At 43.3% G+C, this 13276-nt stretch overlaps 1 protein-coding gene across 1 annotated transcript in view; it reads right to left on the bottom strand.

The window, feature by feature from the left end:
* Nucleotides 1-2767: 2767 nt before the first annotated feature.
* Nucleotides 2768-13276, bottom strand: part of DISP3 (dispatched RND transporter family member 3) — a 91251-nt gene continuing 80742 nt past the window's right edge. Inside the window, exons 19-21 of the mRNA XM_069742827.1 lie at nucleotides 9781-9894; nucleotides 8115-8281; nucleotides 2768-5450 (exon numbers count right to left, since the gene is read on the bottom strand). Of these exons, the coding sequence (XP_069598928.1) occupies nucleotides 5088-5450; nucleotides 8115-8281; nucleotides 9781-9894 (644 nt within the window). The 3' untranslated portion in view covers nucleotides 2768-5087. The remainder of the gene's footprint in view (nucleotides 5451-8114; nucleotides 8282-9780; nucleotides 9895-13276) is intronic.

Genomic DNA, 13276 nt, shown 5'->3' with positions numbered 1-13276 from the left:
TTCAACATGACAATGATCCAAAGCACACCGCCAGGGCAACGAAGGAGTGGCTTCGTAAGAAGCATTTCAAGGTCCTGGAGTGGCCTAGCCAGTCTCCAGATCTCAACCCTATAGAAAACCTTTGGAGGAAGTTGAAAGTCCGTGTTGCCAAGCGAAAAGCCAAAAACATCACTGCTCTAGAGGAGATCTGCATGGAGGAATGGGCCAACATACCAACAACAGTGTGTGGCAACCTTGTGAAGACTTACTGAAAACGTTTGACCTCTGTCATTGCCAACAAAGGATATATTACAAAGTATTGAGATGAAATTTTGTTTCTGACCAAATACTTATTTTCCACCATAATATGCAAATAAAATTATAAAAAAACAGACAATGTGATTTTCTGGATTTTTTTTTCTCAGTTTGTCTCCCATAGTTGAGGTCTACCTATGATGTAAATTACAGACGCCTATCATCTTTTTAAGTGGTGGAACTTGCACTATTGCTGACTGACTAAATACTTTTTTGCCCCACTGTATGTGTCTCAATGACATATATATATATATATATATATATATATATATATATATATATATATACCTATTCTATGTGTAGGCATTTATTCCACCTATTCTATTGTAAGCTGTCAGTGTGATTTTACTGTGCACCGCACTGAATTGCCGGCTTTTCTCGCTAACACCGCTGCGTATTTCTCGCAAGTCACACTGCTGGTCCGTGTGTAATCCGTATTTTTTGGGCCCCCATAGACTTGCATTGGCGATTTTTTTTGCGCAATACGGTGACAAACGCAGCATGCTGCGATTTTCTACGGCCGTAGAAAGCCGTATAATACGGATCAGTAAAATACGGCAGATAGGAGCAGGGGCATAGAGAATAATTGGGCCGTGTGTAATGCGTGTTTTACGGACGTATTTAATGCGCTCATACGTCCGTAAAACTCGCTAGTGTGACGCCGGCCTAATAGTTACCTGCACAAACAGATATCCTCCTAAAATAGCCAAATCTAAAAAAAAACCCACTCCAACTTCCAAAAATATTAAGCTTTGGTATTTGAGTCTTTTGGGTTGATGGAGAACATAGTTGGTGATCAATAATAATAATAATCCTCTAAAATACAACTTGCCTAATAATTCTGCACGCAGTGTATAATACTGCCCCTTTGTACAAGAATATAACTACTTTTATTTTTATTGCAGCAGCAGCAATGGCACAGCTTTCTATGGCACAGCTATGGGGCAGGAATGAACGGCGCAGAGCACTATATGGCAGCTATGGGGCAATAATGAACAACGCAGAGCACTATATGGCACAGCTATGGGGCAGGAATGAACGGTGCAGAGCACTATATGGCAGCTATGGGGCAGGAATGAACGGCGCAGAGCACTATATGGCAGCTATGGGGCAATAATGAACGGCGCAGAGCACTATATGGCACAGCTATGGGGCAATAATGAACGGCGCACAGCACTATATGGCACAGCTATGGGGCAATAATGAACGGTGCAGAGCACTATATGGCAGAGCTTTCTATGGCACATCTATGGGGCAATAATGAACAGTATGGAGCATTATATATGGCACAGCTTTATATGGAGCATCTATGGGGCAATAATGAACGGTATGCAGCATTATATGTGGCACAGCTTTATATGGAGCATCTTATGGGGCAATAATGAACGGTATGGAGCATCTATTTTTATTTTTGAAATTCACCGGTTGCTGCTGCATTTTCCACCCTAGGCTTATACTCGAGTCAATAAGTTTTCCCAGTTTTTGTGGCAAAATTAGTGGGGTCGGCTTATACTCGGGTCGGCTTATACTCGAGTATATACGGTAACTACTATAATACTGCCTCCTATGTACAAGAATATAACTACTATAATACTGCCCCTATGTACAAGAATATAACTACTATTATACTGCTCCCTATGTACAAGAATATAACTACTATAATACTGCTCCCTATGTACAAGAATATAACTACTATTATACTGCCCCATGTACAAGAATATAACTACTATAATACTGCCCCATGTACAAGAATAGAACTACTATAATACTGCCTCCTATGTACAAGAATAGAACTACTATAATACTGCCCCCTATGTACAAGAATATAACTACTATAATACTGCCCCCTATGTACAAGAATATAACTACTATAATACTGCCTCCTATGTACAAGAATATAACTACTATAATACTTCCCTCTATGTACAAGAATATAACTACTATAATACTACCCCTATGTACAAGAATATAACTACTATAATACTGCCTCTATGTACAAGAATATAACTACTATAATACTGCCCCATGTACAAGAATAGAACTACTATAATACTGCCCCCTATGTACAAGAATACAACTACTATAACACTGGCCGTATGTACAAGAATATAACTACTATAATACTGCCCTTATGTACAAGAATATAACTACTATAATACTGCTCCCATGTACAAGAATATAACTACTATAATACTGCCCTTATGTACAAGAATATAACTACTATAATACTGCCCTTATGTACAAGAATATAACTACTATAATACTGCCCTTATGTACAAGAATATAACTACTATAATACTGCCCCCTATGTACAATAATATGTACAATTAAATTCTGTTTGATGTGTTTATTTCTTCATTAAAAACTTTTTCTCTAATCCTTCTGCTCTTGGACATTGTAACTTGGCTCGATAATCACTGCCAATAGGAACTTGGCACCAGAACTTCTTTAATTAGCCTTCAGTACACGGGTCTTTTAAGGTTTTGCTTTAATTGAACAAATTACAAACTGAAGAGTCTACAGTCTGTTCATTATCAAAACGATATTGGTTTTCCCAGTAACGATTTAGAGCGGAGCCACAATTGTGCTTTCTAACAAAGAGTCTGGATTAGAAGTCACTGTGTCGGGTTGTATCCATGCATCTCCTATGCGGCTTTTCTAAAAAGTTTCCAACACAATCTCCCTCATGGCCAATCTTCATTCCTGGCATCTTGTATTTCCAGCTCTACTGTGAAGACTGGGCCTTTGTCTAGAATTGTGCCAGGAAAAAAAACAAAGGAGTTGGACCATCTGCTTAGGCAATAACCATGGCTCATTAGGAATTCGTTTTGGGCAATGTGATGTGTTAGACTTTGACAAACATTCGCCTCAATTTTTAAAAATATTCATTTGTGTCTTCCCAATTCAGAAATGAGCTTAGTGGTAAATGCAGTACCGTACGTAGAAATCAAAATGTTGTTCCCTCATGGTGATGACTTTACAGAGAGGAAGGGCCTGGCAGTTGTTTTCCTCTCCACTCCTTTCCGTTACCCTTGGGCCCATTTCCCCACCCACCTTCCGAGGCGGACTCCTTTTTCCACTCTGAGAAAACATGCCACTTGGCCTAACATAGTGTGCATTTTTTAAGAGGTGATCAGGAGAGATAGCTGTCGATCTGTTGATTTTACTAAGAGCCGGGCACCATATTCATTAAGAAAACTAGAAAAAAAACAGTTGGACAAGTGGAAGAAAGTTATATAGGCTGACATATTTTTATCTGGAATTCATAATCTAATTTTTTTTTACTGTTGGATGTTTGGGCACTTTAAGAAAACCGGGCAACAATCAATATAACCCCTCATTACCTTACCCATAGCGGTCCCATAGAGTCTAGAAATTAAATCTATCAGGTTGTGCAGCGATAGACCAAATGTTCCTACATCACTGTCTAAATAGGAAAATTTGCCCTTTAGAACTGTGAGAAAGTGTGTGAGGACCACCCACACCCGTGAGCCCACCAGAAGAACCTAACCCTGATCATTACAGGACAACTGTGAAGTCTGGTAGGTTGTTGGTTAGAGATGAGCAGATCGGTTCAGGTTCATTTATAGAACTTCGGTCCTCCCCTGCGCCCAGCCTCTTCTTTCTTCTGGCACTCTTTGGGCAGCTTCACTGCTGCAAATAGGTCTCTGATATCACAACATGTGCTCTCTAAACCTACTTGATGGCCAAAGATGATGTCACACGCCAGAGAGAAAAAAAAAAAAAAAAAGAGGCCAGACGCAGTAGAGTATTTTTTTATGCTTTACATCCTACTTAAGTTATGCTCTGGGCTCTGGTGAGACCCCGGAGCATATTACGGAACATTTGACTTGCTTTGAATGACTTTGGTGCAAATCAAATTTTCTTTCCAAATTCGAGAGATCTGCCACATTGGAATTCACTCATCACTATTTCTTGTATATTGTCCTGTAAGAACAGACCCAAGTGATTGCTCTCCAGTCACCTCCAAATTGGGGTTGTCTTCTGCTTAGACCTTTGGGTCTTCTGATTGTGTCAAAGACTTGAACCACTGTAGGATCCTCTAGTACTCAAGGGTTGTCAACATGGCAGATTAGCCCACCAAAGTCTAAATCAGATGGAACTCAAGAACTAATATTTAGTGGCCTTCATTTTGGGGAGAAATATGCCCTATACCAAAGCCTATAGACTAATAGATGTCACATCAGCAATATTTCTGTAAAAATTTTGAGGAGTTTGTGCCAAAGTAAGGATATAAAAATCAGTAATTGCGCAATAAAATGTGGGGAACTGTCCATAGCATGGGTTATGCAGGGTTAGTCCTCTGTTGTGGGCATTAGGAAGCGGCCATTACAGTTATGGTTGGTATTTATGACTGAAAACCCTTCCAGAGGGCAAAAAAGTTCACACCAGTGAAAATCACTACAGCATTTGGGACAAGCCTTGGCCTGGAATAGAGTTATCAGGATTTCTACTCCAGTCCCATAAAAATGGATGAATAAAACCATTTTCCAGACCTTTCATAGTAAATAAGGCCACGAATGCTGCATTAGCATTAAAGAAATGTCCTTGTGGAGGGCGGTCCTTGTGGAGGGCGGTCCGTGTGCTTGCCCCCGAGTTCTGCATTGCAGTGACGCCATGTCTGCTGTTGTACGCATCATCCAAGTAAAGAAAAAAATAAAGTGCATCTGTAGTAAAAGAAATCACACAGTGTTGCTGCTTCTGTCCAGTGTTTACAATTTCTGACAAAAACTTTTTTTTAATACAAAAAATGTCTACAAAAAAAGTTTGCCCTATGGCGGGGTCCCGTTGAGAAAAGGGATGGTTAACCCTGTTTTGAGGAGGACGATGTAAACAATGACACTCCCAGCGGCGCAAAGGATGACCACCAGCGTCGCTTTAAGGAAAGAAGTTCTGCTCCTGACGAAGGTACTGGGCGCCATGACAGTCAACAGGGCCGTGCTCACGGCTAAAGTGTACACTATGGAAATGCCAGTGTTTAAAGCTACGATCTTTCCAAATTTGGCGAAAGGGGCGATGATGCAGAAGAAGAGAGGAATTGTTGCTATGACTGTTGTAATCGCGCTGGACACAATGGCTACGCCAACATGGTTGATGGCTTCTCTCACCCTCCATTGACGACACGCTAGCTGATCCTAAAAAAGGGAAGACAGATAATGAATTCCTGGTTTGGGGGAGAAACCAAAACCAAAGTCTTGGGGGGTTTATGATAAGGGGTAATGAATATCAGTAGGCTCCCAGTTTCAAAATGTTAAGCAAGTAAAAAAATACAAAACATTTCTGCAAAAGGACTGAGCTCATGAATATCTTGGCCGAACCTTCAGCAGCCCTTCACATGAATAAACTCTACATCACGCCAGTATATTTAATGCCTTGTTTTGAGTTTCTGTACACTAATGACTTGTAATGCTGTGATGGACATTACAATCCCAGCCCATTTACGGCAAATGACAGGAATGTAAATTTCCTGAACGTTTGGCGCAATGCACTGAGACCGGCTCACACTGAGGCTTTGATCTGGTTAAAGTCTGAAGCTGCCGGATGGCGGGTTGGCAGTAAAATAGCAGAATAAAGATTAGAGAATGGTTGGAGGTCTTTTTAGTATGTATAAAGCAAATTAATAAAAGAGGTGGTATGAGCTTGCTTTGAGCTGAAGGGTAATGAGTATTGGTAGACAAGTTAACAAAAATGTTCTTAGTAGTTTGGAATCAGTTTGTTTTCTATAATATATTGGTGCAAGAGTAATCAAAGAATTTACTCGTAGGTAAGCTCCTGTGCGCATATGCATATGTCAGGCGGGAGGAACAGCTGACTGTCAAATAGTTGAACAATCGACAGCTGTGAGAGGCTACCTTAAAACAACAGGATAGCCTTTGGTTTAGGAAATGGGATACTCCAAAAGCCATACTATACACATGGGAAACATAATTACAGTATATACTAGAGTAGAAGCCGAGATATTCAGCCCATTTTTTGAGGGCTGAAAGTGCCCCTCTCAGCTTATACTCGAGTTATGATCGGCGGGTGAGGGGGAGCGATGACTGTCACATACTCACCTGCTCCTGGCGCGGTCCCTGCATGTCCCATGGTCTCCGGTGCCCACAGCTTCTTCCTCTGTTCAGCAGTCACGTGGTACCGCTCATTAAAGTAATGAATATGGACTCCACTCCCATAGGGGTGGAGCCGCATATTAATTCCTGTAATGAGCGGTACCAGTGACCTCTGAACAAAAGGAAGAAGCTGTGGGCGCTGGAGACCATCTGTCCGGAAGAAGATACCAAGGGACCGCGCCGGGAGCAGGTGAGTATTCCATATTTACCTTTCCCCGTTCCACCGCCACCCTGTCTTCCGCGTCCACTGCAGTGACTGTTCAGGTCAGAGGGCGCGATGACATTAGTGTGCACGCCACCCTCTGCCTGAACAGTCAGTGCGGAGAGACGGGACGCTGAGGAGCAGCAGGCAGCGACGAGAGGTGAGCATGTCATTTTTTGTTTTATTGCAGCAGCATTACATGTGGCACATTTTTATATGGAGCATCTTATGAGGCCATAATGAACTGTATGGAGCATTATATGTGGCACATTTTTATATGGAGCATCTTATGGGGCCATAATGAACTGTATGGAGCATTATATGTGGCACATTTTTGTATGGAGCATCTTATGGGGCTATAATGAACTGTATGGAGCATTATATGTGGCACATTTTAACACTTAACCTACTGATGTCTCAATCAATTTTACTTTTATTGGTACCTATTTTTATTTTTGAAATTTACCGGTAGCTGCTGCATTTCCTACCCTAGGCTTATACTCGAGACAATACGTTTTTCCAGTTTTTTGTGGCAAAATTAGGGGTCTCGGCTTATACTCGGGTCGGCTTATACTAGAGTATATACGGTAAAGGTAGTGCCACAATATTATAGACATTCTGAGAATATAAGAATGTCAGGTAACTGGGGTGAAATATGACCCCACTGCGGTTCCTAATTTCATACTTATTATTTGTAAAATTGATTATTTGTCCACAGAAACTCTCAGAAGCAGTTAGTCAGAAAATGTTTTACCTAACTGATCCATGGTGGAAATGCCTAGTTGTTAAACCAACACCATCCATCAAAAGGAGTAAATAATACTGAGGAACAGAGAGGTAAGTTGTTAAAAAATTAATGCCTTTGATTTTGAGTCATTCGTTTCCTCTCTAATCTTTGCTTTAGGAGAATCCCATGATATAAAAAAAAAAAACTACATTAGAAAAAAGATCTGGACATCGGCCATTGAGTGATATAAAGAACAGGCAGCTGGATAACAACATGCCTGATTCAGAAGAATCTGACGGCACTTTACGCTCCTCTTCCTACCGAGAATACATGCACCATTACCAAACCCAGTGTGCATGTGTAAGGGACAGTTAGTAGATATAGTTTGGTCGGCAGCCATCCAATGTGCACGGTCACCCTAAAGATGTGCAAGATCATTTTTGACAGGTCGACTGAGTATACATGCGTTGTACATTGGGAACAGGGAATAACCTGCAACCAGACATCTCTCGCAATTAAATACCTCCCATGGGAATAAATTATTTGACATGTTGAAATATAATATGCCTGATCCCTCTTTCCCCATATCTCCCCCTTCATTGGAGACTGGGGACATACTCATTCACAGTCACCTGGTCGTGACGGAATTAGGGTTCGGCCAACTTTCCTCTGATGTGTTCGGGCACCAAAGGAAGAGGTTTTTTGGGGGGTATCCAACCAGATAAGCAAAAAACAGGTCTTGGAATAATATTTTATTTACCTCCATGAGATGAAGAGGAAGATTTTCTCCTGCCAGAAGATATCCTTCCACCAAATGAACACAATAGTCCACGGAAGATCCCACAAGTATTGATAGAGAAATGGCCTCTACTGCTCCCATCTCCCATCCCAGCCAGTACATGATCGTCACCACGAGGCACACGACACCTACAGCAGAGCAGAAGAGCTTGTTACTCCATATCATCATTCCCGCAAGTCAGCTGGTGCCGGGCAATGGTTAACGTGGGGTTGTCTGACGTTACAGATCCTCATGTCGAAGGTTTATATGGGACAACTCTGCGTAACAACCACAATGTCGCCATGACCGCTTCTATAGGGATAGTCGCGTAGATTTCCTAGAGTTGGAAACACTCTTACCTCTACGGTCACCTAACTCTCCCAAAAAAGTCACCTCCAGCGCAAACTCTCTGCATCTGTCCAATCAATAAGGGAGAAGCTCAGAATCACAGTAACTCTATAGTCTCAGCTGTACGTTTCTCTACCTCCACTCTCTGCATCCTCTTCTGTTACAGACTGGCCAACGCTGGAGCTACGGAAGGCGAGTAACCCCCTGGACACTGGATATATAGCATTAACCCTTTCAACAGCCTTAACCAGGGATATTAATAACTAGCTGACTGCCCTAGATGACCGGGGATCCGTAGGATAACTGCCATAAACAATCTGGAAAACTGGAATTACCCTCCACACTGCCGTAGACCACCAGGGATCCTTATATTGTCTATGGTTCATCAGGAATACTGGCCTTATGTTCCTCACTGCCCTAGACCACTAAGTATATGCATTGACTAGGTCACTGATCTAAACCACCAGGGATCCTTACATTAACCCCTTCAATTCCCAATGCCACCCAGGATACTGAAATTGACCAACAAACTTTTTTTAGACCCTCCAGGTAATCTTACATTACTCCTTTACTGTCCTAGACCACCCGGAATATTGTTGACATTAACCTCTTAACTGCCCAAAGCCACTAGAGATGCCTAAATATAACTGCTGAGAGTTCTACCCATACACAGGCTCTCCCCCAGTTTCTCCTTCCCATCCCCCTCTCTACAGTCTTGTGTATGTGACTTTTGCTGCCTTCTTTGATCACCCTGATGATACACTAGGGCAGAAATGCCCATATGGCAGCCCACCCTAATATTACAAGCTGCAATGCCTACTCCTCCACTTAGCGTTAGCATTTATAGCGCAAATCAACAAAAAGAAAATATGGGCGGTGCAAGTTTAATGCTCTGCTATATGACAGCCCACCAGGAGCCAGTGATACAAGCTCATTCTGACGGTTGCCAATTGTTTCAACTTGCTATATAAATCGGGTGAAAGTGCCGCACAACGGCCCAAGAAGTGCTGGACGCGCAGCACGATGCTGTAAATCTGGGACTTATTTATTGGAGAACATATTAGCGATTCCTCCCCTTCATCTTGTTCCGGTTTGAAGAATTTGTAGCAGTAACGATATTCCTAATGAATATGACGCTCTGCTGAACAGACCTGACGCCTCATCGTATCCGCAGATCAGCGACTCATAATAGACCATGAGGCACGAGAACCGGCGCAACATCCAAAAAAGGAGGACATTAACCTGACGAGGCTGATTACAGACAACAACTATTATCCTGAAAGCAAATCATGGCTCATACCGAAGATCGTGAGCAGCACCGGGATCAGGAGAAGGGCGTGCGTAGTAAAGATGGCCACTGCCGTCACACAGATGGCAAGAGAGAGGATGAGTCCGTACAAGGCGCTCTGTACCCCTGAAAGATAGAACAAGGATAACCATGGCTTAACACTGACACTCTTCTGTGTATGTATCCTGCACATTGCCTCCAGGATTATACTCCAGAGCAGCGCTCACTATTCTACTGGGGCAGTCACTGTGTACATACATTACATTACCGATCCGGAGTTACATCCTGTATTATACTCCAGAGCTGCAGTCACTATTCTGCTGGTGCAGTCACGGTGTACATACATTAATGATCCTGTGTTATATCCTGTATTATACTCCGCTACTATATTATACTGCCGCATTCACTCATTCACCGCCCTTGCATAAAGTCTTTACAATCCATCCATATCGGCCCCTCTGTCCTTTCCTCTCCTATGTATAGCACTCATGCTCTGTTCACATTGCTTAACAGCGCAGATCCATTCAGTCCCACCATCCAACACAAGAGACACTCTCACAAATCACTTAACCACCTACTCACTCTTTCTATCCTCCTTCTCCTAGTTGCTGGAGACATCTCTCCCAACCACCGCCCCCCATGTTATAGCCAGTCAAACCTCCCAACTGCTACACTCAGAAACCCCTCTAACCTTATTAATATTCCATGCATGCCCTCTGTATCTTTCAATTGTGCCCTTTGGAATTCTCGCTCTGTGTAATAAACTCTCCTTCATTCATGACTTCTTCCTTTCTAACTGTCTTAACCTCCTGGCCCTTACTGAAACCTGGATCCAGCAGTCAGACACCACCGCTGCTGCTGCTCTTTCATGTGGTGGACTACACTTTTTTCATACCCCAAGATCAGACAACAGAGCAGGTGGAGGCGTTGGTCTGCTCCTTTCACCCAAATGTACCTTCCAAGTTATCCCCCAAGTACCCTCACTTGACTTCCCTTCCTTTGAGGTCCATGCTGTCAGACTCTACTTCCCCTTCTCCATGCGAGTGGCGGTGGTGTATCGTCCTCCCGGCCCTTCTCATCAGTTCCTGGATCACTTTGCCACCTGGCTTCCACACTTTCTCTCCTGTGACACCCCCACCCTCATCATGGGTGATTTCAACATCCCCATTGCTTCTCCCCTCTCCCCATCTGCTTCTCATCTTTTATCTCTAACCTCCTCTTTCGGCCTCTCGCAGCATACTAACTCTCCAACACATGAAGATGGAAACTCCCTTGACTTGGTCTTCTCCCGACTTTGCTCAGTGGATGATTTCACAAACTCCCCTCTCCCGCAATCTGACCACAACCTTCTTTCATTCTCTAACTGCCATCCCGCTTAGGTCACCCCCACTTTCCACACTTATAGAAACATACAGGCCATTAACACCCAGAAACTTATGAAGAACTTGCAGTCCTCATTGGCCCCAATCTCCTCCATCTCATGTCCTGATTCTGCTCTGAAGCATTACAATGAAACCCTGCAAAGTGCCCTGGATGAAGCTGCTCCTCCTATAAATAAAACAACTCAGCACAGACGGCGACAACTGTGGCACACGCTGCAAACACGTTTCCTGCAGCGGTGCTCCAGGTGCGCCGAACGTCTGTGGAGAAAATCTAATCTACCCGAAGATTTCATCCATTATAAATTCATGCTAAAAACATACAACTCTGCCCTTCACCTCTCCAAACAAACCCATTTCAACACCCTCATCACCTCACTGTCAAATAAACCTAAATGTCTCTTTGACACTTTCCAGTCCCTACTCAACCCAAGAGAGCAGGCCTCAACCACGGATCTCCGCGCTGACGATCTGACCAATTACTTAAAAGAAAAAATTGACCACATTCGACAGGAAATCATCTCCCAATCTCTTCATACCATGCACTGTCCTCCCTCCCCCACTACATCTAGTTCACTCTCTGACTTTGAACCAGTTACAGAAGAAGAAGTAATCAGGCTCCTTGCAACGTCTCGCCCAACCACTTGCACCAGTGACCCCATTCCCTCACATCTCCTCCAGTCCCTTTCCCCGGCTGTCACCTCTCACCTAACAAAAATATTCAACCTTTCTCTCATTTCCGGTATTTTTCCCTCCTCATTTAAGCATGCCATCATACATCCATTACTTAAAAAACCATCCCTCGACCAAAACTGTGCCGCTAACTATAGACCTGTCTCTAATCTTCCCTTCATCTCTAAACTCTTCGAACGCCTGGTCCACTCCCGTCTTACCCGCTATCTCTCAGATAACTCTCTTCTCGACCCTCTTCAATATGGCTTCCGCTCTTTACACTCTACTGAAACTGCCCTCACTAAAGTCTCTAATGACCTACTAACAGCTAAATCTAATGGTCACTACTCCATGCTAATTCTCTTGGATCTCTCCGCAGCATTTGACACTGTGGATCATCAGCTCCTCCTCACTATGCTCCGCTCCATCAGCCTCAAGGACACCGTTCTCTCCTGGTTCTCCTCCTATCTCTCTGACCGATCCTTCACTGTATGTTTTGCTGGTTCCTCTTCTCTTTGTATACTGCCCCTATTGGACAAACAATCAGTAGATTTGGTTTCCAGTACCATCTCTATGCTGACGACACCCAATTATACACCTCTTTGTTATGAAAGGCAATTCAGAATCACAATGGACATGGAGGTCAGAGCACATACAGTGAACTGACAATAACCCAAAATAATAGAACGAGCTCTGAGACGTGGGAACTCTGCAGACCGCAATCCCTAAGCCTATCAAACCACACTAAAGGTAGCCGTGGAGCGCTCCTGACCAGAACCTAGGCACCTCGTCACAGCCTGAGAAACTAGCTAATCCTGAAGATAGAAAAATAAGCCTACCTTGCCTCAGAGAAATTCCCCAAAGGAAAAGGCAACCCCCCACATATAATGACTGTGAGTAAGATGAAAACACAAACAGAGATGAAACAGATTTAGCAAAGTGAGGCCCGACTAGCTGAACAGAACGAGGATAGGGAAGATAACTTTGCGGTCAGCACAAAAACCTATAAAAAACCACGCAGAGGGGACAAAAAGACCCTCCGCACCGACTAACGGTACGGAGGTGGTCCCTCTGCGTCTCAGAGCTTCCAGCAGGCGAGAAAAACCAATAAAGCAAGCTGGACAGAAAAATAGCAACAAAATAACATAAGCAAAACTTAGCTTTGCAGAGCAGCAGGCCACAGGAATGATCCAGCGAAAAAACAAGTCCCACACTGAAACATTGACAGGAAGCATAGATCAAAGCATCAGGTGGAGTTAAGTAGAGAAGAAGCTAACGAGCTCACCAGATCACCTGAGGGAGGAAACTCAGAAGCTGCAGTACCACTTTCCTCCACAAACGGAAGATCCCAGAGAGAATCAGCCGAAGTACCACTTGTGACCACAGGAGTGAACTCTGCCACAGAATTCACAACACCTCTTCTCCTGTTATCACGCCGACTTTTTTAGAAAACACCA

The sequence above is a fragment of the Ranitomeya imitator genome, chromosome 10 (genome assembly GCF_032444005.1).
Source record: "Ranitomeya imitator isolate aRanImi1 chromosome 10, aRanImi1.pri, whole genome shotgun sequence".
Lineage (NCBI taxonomy): Eukaryota > Metazoa > Chordata > Amphibia > Anura > Dendrobatidae > Ranitomeya > Ranitomeya imitator.
The sequence above is the reverse complement of the archived record's forward strand: the minus strand, read 5'-3'. Positions and strand labels throughout refer to the sequence as shown.